Below are 12,842 nucleotides of genomic sequence, written 5' to 3' on the forward strand. Positions count from 1 at the left end.
TTTTTCTGCTTCATCTTGTTTCTGTTTCTGTTCATTAACTTTATAAATACAAGTTATTGTAAGAATAACAGAGTGTAATCGCGATTATCCTTGAGGTAAAGTGAATAAAAATATTACTTAAAAAATATTTTTTTAATTTAAAAAACAAAATAATTTAATATACATCTATTTATAGATTTAAGTATTTTTTACTTTATTTAAATATATGAAGCGAGAGTTGAGAAGTAAATTGAAAAGGAGCACCAAGTTAAGTCGAAATTAAATTTGAAATTTCAAAGTAATGAATAATTTTTAAAATAAAAATAAAATTTAGAGAATCTTTTATCGTTCCAAAATCAATTGAAAAGTTGCACCAACTTTTCCTTCTTATCTTTTTGTCTTTTTGGGAAAAGAAAGTTTTAGTGCAGTAAATCCAGATACGGCACAAGCCAACCACGCGCTCCTGTCCGCAAATTAATCCTATCCATCCACTTGTAAATCCATCCAACGGTCCTCATCGTCTTCAGTCTACTCAGCTCTTACTATATCTGTACGGTTCATTTCCCCTTTTTCCTATCATCAGTCATCACCACACACTGAATTTTCTCCCCTGTTTATTCATAACCCTAATTTTCCATCATGCTTCTCAAGGTTGCTCCAGCTTTTGCTCTATTGAACACACCTAAGTCTACAAATGGGGAAAATCTGTTAACCCACAAGAGTTTTTCTGCTAAAAGTGGAAATGGGTTCATGGTTTGTGCTTCAAAGGGGACAAACCATAAGCCCTTGACAGGGGTTGTGTTTGAGCCTTTTGAGGAGTTGAAGAAAGAGTTTATGCTTGTCCCTTCTCTTCCACAAGCCTCTCTTGCCCGACAGAAATACTGCGATGAATCTGAAGCTGCTATTAATGAACAGATCAAGTGGGTTTGTTTTATAATTTTTGTAATTGTTTTTGTGTTTTGAATCTGTTGGTGTTAATGCGTTTTGTTTTTGGATCTTCAGTGTGGAATACAATGTTTCTTACGTTTATCATGCTATGTACGCCTATTTTGATCGAGACAACGTTGCTCTCAAGGGTCTAGCCAAGTAATTTTTCTAGAAACCCTTTTGATATTTTGATTTTCTTTGTCTGTGGATTTGTTAGGTGTGTTTTCATTCTGGTTTTCTTGACTTTAGGTTTTTCAAGGAATCTAGTGCAGAGGAAAGGGAACATGCTGAGAAATTTATGGAATACCAGGTGTTTGACGATTCGGTATTATGATGAATCTCCGGCTGGGGTTATGGTTTCTAATATTTTGTGTTTTTTCTTGTTTGTAGAACAAGCGTGGTGGGAAGGTGAAGCTGCAGTCTATGTTGATGCCACTTACTGAGTTTGATCATGTTGAGAAGGGGGATGCATTGTATGGTAAGTTTAGCTCCATTTCTCCTAGCTGTATAGAGTTAAATCTACTACTATGTACAAATGGTTGTCTCTGTCAACTTGGAAATGGATTACTTGTGGGCTATTAAATGGGGTGTTCGGTGCATATTTATTGTGAATTGTTTTGTACACTCAGATTCCTATTAATTACTGTATATTTGTGTTGCTTCTCGTGAATTTAGAATTGTTACATTCTGTTCAACCACTGATTTTTAATTACTCTGTAGCGATGGAGCTTGCGCTGTCTCTGGAGAAGTTGACAAATGAAAAACTTCTAAACGTCCATGCTGTGAGTTCCCTTGTCATGCTTGTTGGTTGTATCTACTTAGATCTTGATATATTTTGACAAGAATTGTAGATTTTTGTGATGAAAACGACAAGTTTTGAATTGCAACAGTGCATCTGCCTATTTTTAGAATCTGTCCCTTTTAGGTTTTTTATTGACGTTGATAAACTCTTTAAAAAAAACAGGTAGCCTCACGAAACAATGATGTGCAATTGGCTGATTTTGTTGAAAGCGAGTTCTTGGGTGAACAGGTGATGCAGTATTACCGCTTATTTGAAGATTTTGAGATTCATTTTGTAGCTATACAAATTTAAGATGTTGCTTTACTAATTTTAGGTGGAAGCTATCAAGAAGATCTCTGAATATGTTGCTCAGCTGAGAAGAGTTGGCCAAGGACATGGTAGGATTGCATACCCTGTTTAACGATTGTATTTTTTTCATTCTGAAATACACCGCCGTCATATATCTATATTGTGTTCCCCTCATCTTAACATTACCTCTTTGGTTGTGATATAGGTGTCTGGCATTTCGATCAGATGTTGCTGCAAGAGGGAGCTGCTGCTTGAAGGAGAAGATAGAATTTCGCTTACCATTTGTATTTTTCCACTGTTGTCTGGGTAAATTTGGATATTAGAATGGGCTAATCTGAGAGTATGAGCTTCTTCTTATTAATAGATTATTAGCAAGTGCATACAAGAGTGATCTAGTAGATTGATCTAGTCAGTTGTGCTAGTTTTCCAAGTACTTTGGAGTTTGATTACTTACCATCTATGCTATCATCTATCTTGCTTGAACCTGAAATGCACCAGTGAGCAGCATTCTATCAAATTCTAGTAAATTTCCTTTTGTTTCATCTTTCAACTCATGTTTTGACATATTTCTGCAACTTATAGCATTTTATCGTCAGGCTGGTTCTTGGTTGTTTCTGACTTGTTACCTACATATATTTCCAGTCTTGTCATCTAGGAATTCTGGGCATTTATTTCAATATAGTTTGGTAACAGTTCTCCCCATTCCTTCCAGGAGTGACAAGTATAACCGAGAAGGTAAATTAGATGTTAGATTTAAGAAATGACGGTATTGTTGGCCATTAATTCAATTACTTTTGGGTTCGTCGGTCGATCTTTGGTTTTTATTTTCAAAAGTTGGGTTTTTCTTTTGGTTTTGATTTTTAATTGGTTAGGCTTTTCTTGGTTTTGATTTTTCAAAGTTAGGCGTTGCAGATCAATGGCCTAAAATAAAAATCAAACTGTTAATAATTTTTATGTAATTTATTCCTCTAATTTTCATTTGATAATATAATCATTTTTATTTTAAATTATTTTTTATTAGATATATTTGTTATAAAATAATAACTTATTATTATAAAAAATGAGACCTCTTAAATTTGAGGACCTACGATACATGTCTTTTTTTTAGTATTGTCGAGCTATCCTTGCTTGTCACTGTCTTTGTCACCATAGAATTCGGTTGGCGAGATTGTTTTGATGACGAAATTTATAAGCTTAATGACTTTAGACACATCGGTTAACCGTTAAATCTCACATTTGTAAATGATTCCAAGCTTTTAATGAAGGAACCTCAATTATTGTTAACGCTCTTAGTAAATACAAAAGCTCATCCATCTTGCCTGGTGCCTGGCGGAAATGCTTTTATCGGCTCATGCGTAGAACTAAATCGAACCCAATGAATTACGGTTTGGTATTCAATATATACCATGACCAGAGTGCCTAATTAGTCTTTTTGTTTCCATTTTATGAATTATGTTAGTCTTTGACATTGTTCTTTTCAAGAAAATATAAAAATATATATTGTTATAAAATCAAGCTCAATGATATAAATATAAAGAGAAGAAGAGAAGAGAAGTAGATGAAGAAGATGATATTCTTCTATTCAAGTATGTACTACAAAAGATGAATGATATCTCTATTTATAGTGTTGAGATATCACTCCAAAGATCACTATGATAAATGTCTCACTAGTAGATACATAATTATCCACCAAAGTTTATATCACCTTGGAATTATACATACATGAATTCATCATAATTCTTAAAGTAATTAAATGGACAATTTATAATTCTATGAATTTATAACACTCTCCGTTGGATGTCTATAGATAATGTGTCTCATTAAAACTTTCCTAGAAAATCATGTGGGAAAAATTTTACTGAAAGAAAAAGAGTACACATATCTTTTCATATGCATTATTTGTTGCCTCATTAAAAACCATGCCAGGAAAATTCAGTGGGACAAAAACTCGGTCAAGAAAAAAAGAGTGAAACGCGTATTTTACTTCCTCTGATTAAAACATCACTTAATTTGTTGTGATGATGTCATCCAATCTTATATACCAACTTCACGAAGATGTTGCATGGTTGAACCCATCCTGATATATCATTGTCTTATTTCATGGATATGACGAGGTTTTGAGCTTAGCCGAATACATTTTTGAATATCATTCTACTTGTAATGACCTCGTAATTGCAAGTAAATTGTCCATTTAACTTGTTCACAATAATAATCATCTTGTGGACACTTTCATTTGCAATTGATTATCTTCATACACTGAAGTTGGTATATTCTTTTTCAATGAAAAACTACATATTTCCTAAATATAGTGTGTCATTGATCTCAACCAGAGGCACTCTCGATTTGCTTTATGGAGGCTATTACTTCAGTATGGAGGCTACAAACATTTACTTCAATGATCACCAAGATATTATTGTGTCTCCACACATAAACAAATAGCGTATTTGAGACTGAGCTTTATGCGGATCAAATAAACATTTTGCATCTGCGCAACCAATCAGCTCTGACTTGAAGTCATCGAAATTAAAAAAAATTCATGTCTATGGTCCATTGAAGTTATTCAACTATGTGCTTAATACCATTTTAATGTCCTTTAGTTGGGAGGAACTTAATCTTACCAGTAAATTTACTGCAAAATATATATCTGGTTAAGTATTGTTAGCAAGATGCATTAGTGCCCTAATTGCACTAAGATATTAAGTTTCATCATCACAAACTCTTCATCTTTCTTTTGAGATCAAAATGAATCATTATTCATGTCAAGCGATCTCATAATCATTGGGGTACTCAATGAATGTGATTTATCCATATAAAATTGCATCAAAACTATTTTTGTATATTGATTGATGGACAAATATTTCATTCGTCAAATTCTCAATCTGTAGGTCAAAACAAAATTCTGAGATCTTTTCATTTTAGATCCCCTTCTAAAAAACTCAACAACTTTTGAAAGCCCTTTAAGAGTGTTTATAATGTTCAAGTCAAGCACAATTATAAATAACAAATTCAGATCCTGACCTTTTCATAGAAATGTAAGGATAATTAGGGTCATTCTTTGTGTACCCTTTTCTTCCTTGATTATTTCAATCCATATAAGGATTCTTGAAGCTCTATTAAAAAAATTCTTTCAAATTTTTATTTGTTTCAATCACCTTTATTTCTTAAAGGATTTTCATATAGCCTTCATCATTGTCTAGCTAGACATGATAATTATTCATTATATGCATTCAAGTTTTTCATATGTTGTCAGATCAAAACAAACCTAATTGCATCCTCCATAGGATAAAACATCTCAATAATGTCTGGACTTTTGCGGAAAACATTTATGCCCAAGGCATAAGCCACACTTTATATCTTAGGTTATACTATCGCATAATAATTTATTTGTACCCTACTGATATTATACCTTTATTTATGGACTATCAGTCCAAAACTTTAACAACCCTAAAAATGAAATAGGATGAACTAGAGCTTCACATGTGTTTTATAAGTTGGTAACTTGTTAAAATGATGATAAATAACTCTTAAAGTTTGATTTAAGAGTTCTGAGGTCAAATGTCAAGAGACGTCCATGACATTTGGACGCTAGTCGTTTGGTGCTAGTGTGTCTAGTTTGTTGTTATTGAAGTTGTTGTGTTGTTTGGAGTCTAAAACTTCTATAAGAGACCATATTACCTGATTGAACTAGTGTATGAGTTAAACGTTTGGGTACGACTCCCAAAGGACCACCCTAAGGGTCCTTGAGGAGGACCCTAAGTTAAACCCAAAAGCTGCCAAAGACTGGTGACCTACGGTTGGCCACCTATGACCAGTAGGTCCACTTACGGTCAGTAAGTATTCCTTCATAGGTCAATACTTAGACTAGGGATCCTTAGATCCCATGGCCAAGTCTCTTACCAAAATCACGACATGACTGGATGGTCTGTCACTCCAACTACAGTTTGTAGGTGGAGGTCTCGTAAGTCACCAATATTTTACTGGTGCAAGTCAGCCCAGCAAAGGGTGATTAGATAAATTCTACCCTTGGATAATTAGATGCATAAGAGGTTATTTTTAGTGTTTTTAGGTATTTTAAATATATTAAATCAATTAAACCCTCATTTAGACTTGACCACCTAAATCAAAACTCTTCCCTCCCAAAAAGTTCTCTCAAGAACACCATTAAAAGTCAAGGTCAAGTTCAAGCTAGGAGAGGAGATTTCAAAAGCTTTCTTCTTCAATTTTCATGGGTTTTCAACTATTAAGGTATGGTGATCCTTTATCTAGGGCAAGTTTCACCCTAGAGTCAATCTCAAAATAGTTTTCAAGTTTCCAAAGTTTGTGAAGAACACCACTTCTTACTCAAACTCATGGGTTCTTGCATCAAACATTTTCAATTGATGACTATGATTATATTGATTGTTAATTGATGATTTTAAGGTGAAAAATTCTATGAAACCATGATTTCACTAAATCCCTAAAGTTGACTTATAAAGTGGATGTTATGATTATAATTGGATTTTGTTAGAGTTGTGTTTAGATTGTATTGTGTTGTTAATATCTATTGTTATATATACCTATTTATGATGAATTGTTGGATACTTGAGTAATAGTGATCATGGCTTGGGTGAAGGGTAAGTTGACTTGATTCTCTTATTATAATGAAATTGTTCTTGTATGGTTTGATCCACTTATGGTGAAGGTATTTACTTATTGTATATGTATTGTGATCATGGTCTTGAAGGTATTATATGGTAAATGGGAGTATTATCATGGTAAGGTATATGTGAGAATATAATGTGAAGGTGTTCATATGATTTAAATGAGATCTTGTATAAAGTATTATTCTATTGTGATTTGAGGTAAGTTCTCTCTTAATGCTCATATGTGTTGATTGTCGCGCCCCATTTTCGCAGAAAACGGGTTTTGTGCACGACCTAACAACTCTTTTGGGATTTTTGAGTTTTGGAGTCGCCACCTAACGAATTAAGGCGCGTTAGGGCGCCTATCTAACCTAACTAAGTCTAACTAAGGTCAACGGGCCAGAGAATTAGGGTAAGGGTTCAAATTACCTCGAGGGGAAGGTGTTAGGCATCCCTCGAGGTCCACAAGTGTGGGTCCCGGCCGTATCTCATGCAATCTATGTGGGGGTTACAAGTAGCAATCAAGGTCACTTCATTATTATTCATTAATATGCTTGCTAAGTGATAACAAGTATAAAACAATTAAGGCTATTTTATTAATTTAAATATGCGAGGCTAGAAGACAGCAATAATAAACAACCAAGTTTATTATTTTTTATTTATTTATTTAACATACAAAATTGGCAAATATTAAGCAATTAATATGTGCAAAAATAAAGTTTGAAAATTGATAAGCTTTGAGTAGGAATTTTTATTTAAAAATGTTTGTTTCTTTGTAGGGATGATGCCACGATATTGTTGATCGCGCTCCTCCACCATAGAAACAATTTTGATTTGAGGTCGGTCTAAAAATAGTTTATGTTTTTGAAAATGATTTAAAAGATTTAGTTCACACATAGGCACATAAACATTTACACATAAATGCACATAATTCTTTTTGAAATTCATGGGTAGGTGGTACTTCCGAGGATGCGTCAGGTTTAAAAAATTAGAACTAGACCTCATAGTTCCTTTGACTTTCCCACTAACGATAGGTTAGGAGATAGTACTTATAATTTACTTTCAAAATAAACAATGTCAAAATCAATCCAAAGTTTAAATAATGACTTTTTAAGAAAATTATGTTACACGGTTTTGATATGAAATATTTTTAAAGCCAAGTTAAATGCATGAAATGATTCTAAATTAGTATTATTAAAAAAAAACATATTGCATCATGAATGAGGAAGACAAATAGAATTAATATTGACCATTTTATGGGGAAGGACACAAATATGCACAAATAAATTTTATTTTTACGGATATGTTAAAAGTTATTTCAAGCCTATAGACATGAATTTCTAGGTGTTTAAAAGAAGGAGTAACATATATATGCATGATTTTGTAAATGATATGAACAATTTAATACTTAGGCATAGTTTCTACGTGATAAGATAAATGAGAATTTATAATATATTTTTAACATCTAACAACCTACTAGATTTATTAGGATTTGATTTTAACATTTAAAAAATTAATGGACTCTAGTTCTTATTTTTTATGACTTGTTAACAAAAACGTCAAGCAAATTGAAAATTGATTAGATTATAACACCTACAAATATCAAATCTAGGTGGTTAAAGACAAACCTAGGCATGATTTCTAAAAAATTTATAATGAACAAGTAAGCATATAACTCCCCCTCCCCTACCCTAGACGATCCCCCAAATAATTTTATATATATATGATCTTTTAGAGTTACAATTGTTACAACATTCGAATAAATAAAATAGGCAAAAAATAAAAAATATATATATATATATACATTCAAATAAACAAATAAATCTTTCTTCAATTAATCTTCAACTTGAACTTCAAGTTTAAAACCTGTCAAAGTAATCAAATAACGGTTAAGCAAAACAAATTGATTCACCTTTTACTCGAAAGTAGCAAAATAGCGAAGAACACTTATATATTTATCGGAATATTAATGTGTTGTTAAAGTAGCAAGAGAGCAGTGAGAGAAGAGAGAGTGATAAGAGAAATTTTTTTTGATTGAGAGTGAATGAGTGTCTCTGAGTTGATGAAGGGAGGGGTCTTATTTATATAGCAAAGAGGGGGAAACAAATAAGGAAGAAAGATATTTAAAGGAGTTAATTAAATATATTATTTTCCTTATTAAAAAGGAGATTCAAATCAGTCAAAATAAAAATATATCACTTCCAAATATAAGCAAGAATAAATTAGGAAGAGAAATATTATTATTATTTATCTTAAATAAGGAGAGACAAATCAGATTTTTTTAATTTAATATTTCATTACTAAAAAAATAGATGAGTAAGAGTAAAGTAAGGAAGATAATATTCTTTTACTTTAATAAATAAGAGCCAAAACATTTTAATTGAGAAAATCATTTAAATTTTAAAACATTTGAAATTCATTAATAATTTTAAAATATTATAATATTTACGATAATTTTATAAAATAAAACATACTAAAATATATAATTTTCAAGCAAAGTCGACTAAAAATTCTAAAATTTAAAATACGTATTTAATCGAATAGGATTTCTAATAAAGTTCAAAGGTCGGTCAAAATTGGGTGTCAACAGCTGCCCCTTGGTTGATTGAAAATGAAGAATGAATTGTCAGGCAACCAACGTTGACTTAGTAGCCGATTTTGTCCGACCGGCGAAAGATGTCAGTTGGATCAATTGAAACGATATAGAGTTGAAAAGGGTACGACCGAGACTTTGGTATTAAGCCGCCTACATATCTCTGATTATACGAGAATCAGGTCGTGTGTAGTTCTAGATTCAAGAGCAAATGAAGCTCTTAAAAGTTGAAAGAGCGCTAAGGTGTTCGGAAGGCACGATATCGGCTTGAATGGATAAAATTAGAGTAGCGAGAAGAGAGATTGAGAGGCTAGAAGAGCGTGACAGATACAGGAAGAGCGTGATAGAGTGAGGCTATCAGCCTTTGCGCGAAGCTCGGGGTTTGAAGAATTGATAGAGTCTTTGTTGTGATAGAGGATAGCATGATAATTGTGATCAAGGGCGATCGATTATATCTGCAAATTCTAGATAAAATGTTAGCTTATGAATAGATAAAGTATGACCAATAATGATAAAAAATGAGTTCTAAATAAATGACAAGAGGTGATAAGGAGCGTATCTGCTTTGAGACGTAGTGCAAACCTTGACGGTCTTTAACTTCTTTAAGGATTGAAACCCATCTCTGAAGAATAACGTCAAACTCCAAAATATTTGATAGTATATAAATATAATAATATAAGCAAAATGTCTAGTTGTAAGGAGAGACGAGACTAAATGTCGTATTGTAAGGCAGACGAGCCTAAACATCCTTTTGTAAGGCGGAAGAGCCCAAACATCCTATTGTAAGGCGGAAGGGCCTAAATGTCGTATTATAAGGCAGACGAGCCTAAATGTCGTATTGTAAGGCAGACGAGCCTAAACATCCTATTGTAAGACAGAAGAGCCTAAACATCCTATTGTAAGGCGGAAGGCCCTAAATGTCGTATTATAAGGCAGACGAGCCTAAATGTCGTATTGTAAGGCATACGAACCTAAACATCCTATTGTAAGGCGGAAGAGCCTAAACATCCTATTGTAAGGCGGAAGAGCCTGAATATCCTATTGTAAGGCGGAAGAGCCTGAATGTCCTATTGTAACGCGGACGAGCCTAGATGTCGTATTGTAAGGCGGACGAGCCTAGATGTCACATTGTAAGGCGGACGAGCCTAGATGTCACATTGTAAGGCGGACGAGCCTAGATGTCACATTGTAAGGCGGACGAGCCTAGATGTCGTATTGTAAGGCGGACGAGCCTAGCTGAAGAGATAGAAAGTCACAGTGGCGAGTTGAATCCGAAGATATCTTCATGGTAGCCTGAATGATAGATGAGTAGCGAAACGATAGTGCGAGTAGCCAAGAATTTATCGGAGCCTTTATTTTGTAAATAAGTGAACAGTCGTTCAAACGGCGACTTTGTCTGTAATCTGCATAACTGTAACTTGTAATAGAGTAATTAGAGCAGAAAAAGCGGTAAATGTAAACATGATGCAATTTCCCATATAGACCATGAATGTTTGCCTTAAGATCATGAAAAAAAATGACGTCTTAGGCTGTGATGTCTAGGGCCATGATATGCAAAGTATATCCTCAGGTCATGAAAAATGTTGTCTGTAGGCCATGAAAATGACGCCTTTAGACTATGACACCTTCGGATCAATGATAGACAGAAATTAAACCCTTAGGCCATGATATGATGTCCGCAAGCCATGAGGATGATGCCTTTAGACTATGACGCCTTAAGGACATGGTAAGCATAAGATAAGTCCTCAGGCCATGACATGAAGTCCGCAGGCCATGAAAGATGACGCCTTTGGAGGATGACGCCTTTGAAATATAAATAATGAGTAAAGAGAGCGTATCTGTTTTTGACATCTGTTGATACTTATGACTTGATTTGATTCGGGCACATGTAAACTTCGAGCACGATGCAATCTTGAGGTTATGCAAACTTCGGGCACAATGCGATGATGCATTTCTTCGGGCACATGCAATATCGAGCACATGCAATGATGCATTTCTTCGGCCACATGCAATATCGAGCACAATGCAATGATGCACTTCTTCGGGCATAATGTAATATTGGGCACATGCAGTATCGAGCATATGTAATGGTGCATTTCTTTGGGCACATAAAATATCGAGCGCATGCAATAATGCAATTCTTCGAGCATAAGTCAATATTGGACATATGCGATGATGTATTTCTTCGGGCACAATGCAATGATGCATTTCTTCGGGCACATGCTATGATGCATTTCTCGAGCATAGTGTGATCTCGGGCATAATGTAGTCATGCAAGCCTAGATCTCGGGCATAGTGCAACTTCATAATTGAATGATGAGGTTATGTAGTAGCTTGGACATTTGCCTTGTTGGAAGGGTCGAGTGTCATTTGTCGGGCTCAAAAGTGGCATGTTGATTGTTGAAACTGCCTTTGTATATGTACCTGTATTTTCTACATTCAAAGAAAAATAGTTAGTTTGAAGGAGAGGTTGATCTGTATCCATGATTTGGCACAGCGTGCTTCTTTGGTGTCTGATAGAATTCTCTTCCGAGAATTATCGAAAATTTTGAGATTTTCTCGAAATTTCTGCCCCAGTGTAGAACTTCTGTTATTCTGATCTGTTGTAGTTGTAGCTCGACTGTTGGATTTTTTGAGATTCTCTTAAAAATTTCTACCCGGTCTTGATTTTTAGCAATTTTGAGATCCTCTCAAAATTCTGCCCCAGTTGTTGAGAAGATGTTTTTGATGGAATTTTTGAGTTTATTCAAAAATTCTGCCCCAGTATGGAGATGCGCAAGAAGAAATCTTGATGGAATTTTTGAGAACCTCTCAAAAATTCTGCCCCAGTTATCAATAGAAGGGGAAAATAAAGGTTTTATTTATGATAAGACCGAACCCCATAGGAGCGCCTACGTATCCCCTCCTAAACGGGAATCAGGTCTGACGTAGTTCCAAAAGATATGGCATAGGAGGCCTTTGGTACAGAGACATTTGATATGGAGGGTTTGGAAATGGCATGAGAGGTGCATGATGCCAAGGAACTTGGTGCAGAGGTGTTTCGTATTGAGGAGCTTGCATAGTGGGATAATGCGGGTGTAAAGTAAGATGTTGAGGTTTAAGAGCATATGCATGGTGTTTGCGGAGGATATGGGTGATTTGGAAAGTAGATGTTTTTAGAAGCATTTGAATGAAGCTCGGTTGACTTTGAGAGGTAGAGTAATCCAGAGGAAGATTATTTTGGAGAGTGAATGTTCGTCTCCAAAGTTGGATTGGCAGAGAGTAAAAACTTTGCCCACTCACGCATGTCCAACAACTCTACTTCTAACTTCTTTATTTTCTGCTCAAGGTTTGATACCAACTTGTCTGAAAGACACTTTTTCAATAGTTTTTGCACATAACCTTAGCATTAGTCCCTTTCACTTTTTCCTTTGCAATTCTCAGTCGGAAGAAGAGGAAATGACCTTTGATCGCGTGTGATAAACTATGGTCTACAGATCAACCATTGGAAAAGGGTAAAATAAATAAAAGCAAAATAAAACTCAAGTTAGAACATTGCATAAATTGAGATATCAAACACGTTATTTAAGATAAACGACCTAAATGCAAAAGAGCCTCGTTGAGCCAGAGGTAGGCCTAAGCGACACATAAG

General features: G+C 34.4%; 1 protein-coding gene across 1 annotated transcript; it reads left to right on the forward strand.

Moving 5' to 3' along the window:
• Window positions 1-257: 257 nt before the first annotated feature.
• Window positions 258-2,546, forward strand: LOC104647958 (ferritin-1, chloroplastic). The gene is made up of 8 exons (XM_010323864.4): window positions 258-899; window positions 982-1,065; window positions 1,156-1,216; window positions 1,297-1,384; window positions 1,627-1,688; window positions 1,871-1,936; window positions 2,022-2,085; window positions 2,202-2,546. Exons 1-8 carry the CDS (start codon window positions 619-621, stop codon window positions 2,249-2,251), a joined length of 756 nt encoding a protein of 251 aa, XP_010322166.1. The 5' UTR covers window positions 258-618; the 3' UTR covers window positions 2,252-2,546.
• The last annotated feature ends 10,296 nt before the right edge of the window (window positions 2,547-12,842 follow it).

This window comes from Solanum lycopersicum, chromosome 6, assembly GCF_036512215.1.
Source record: "Solanum lycopersicum chromosome 6, SLM_r2.1".
Lineage (NCBI taxonomy): Eukaryota > Viridiplantae > Streptophyta > Magnoliopsida > Solanales > Solanaceae > Solanum > Solanum lycopersicum.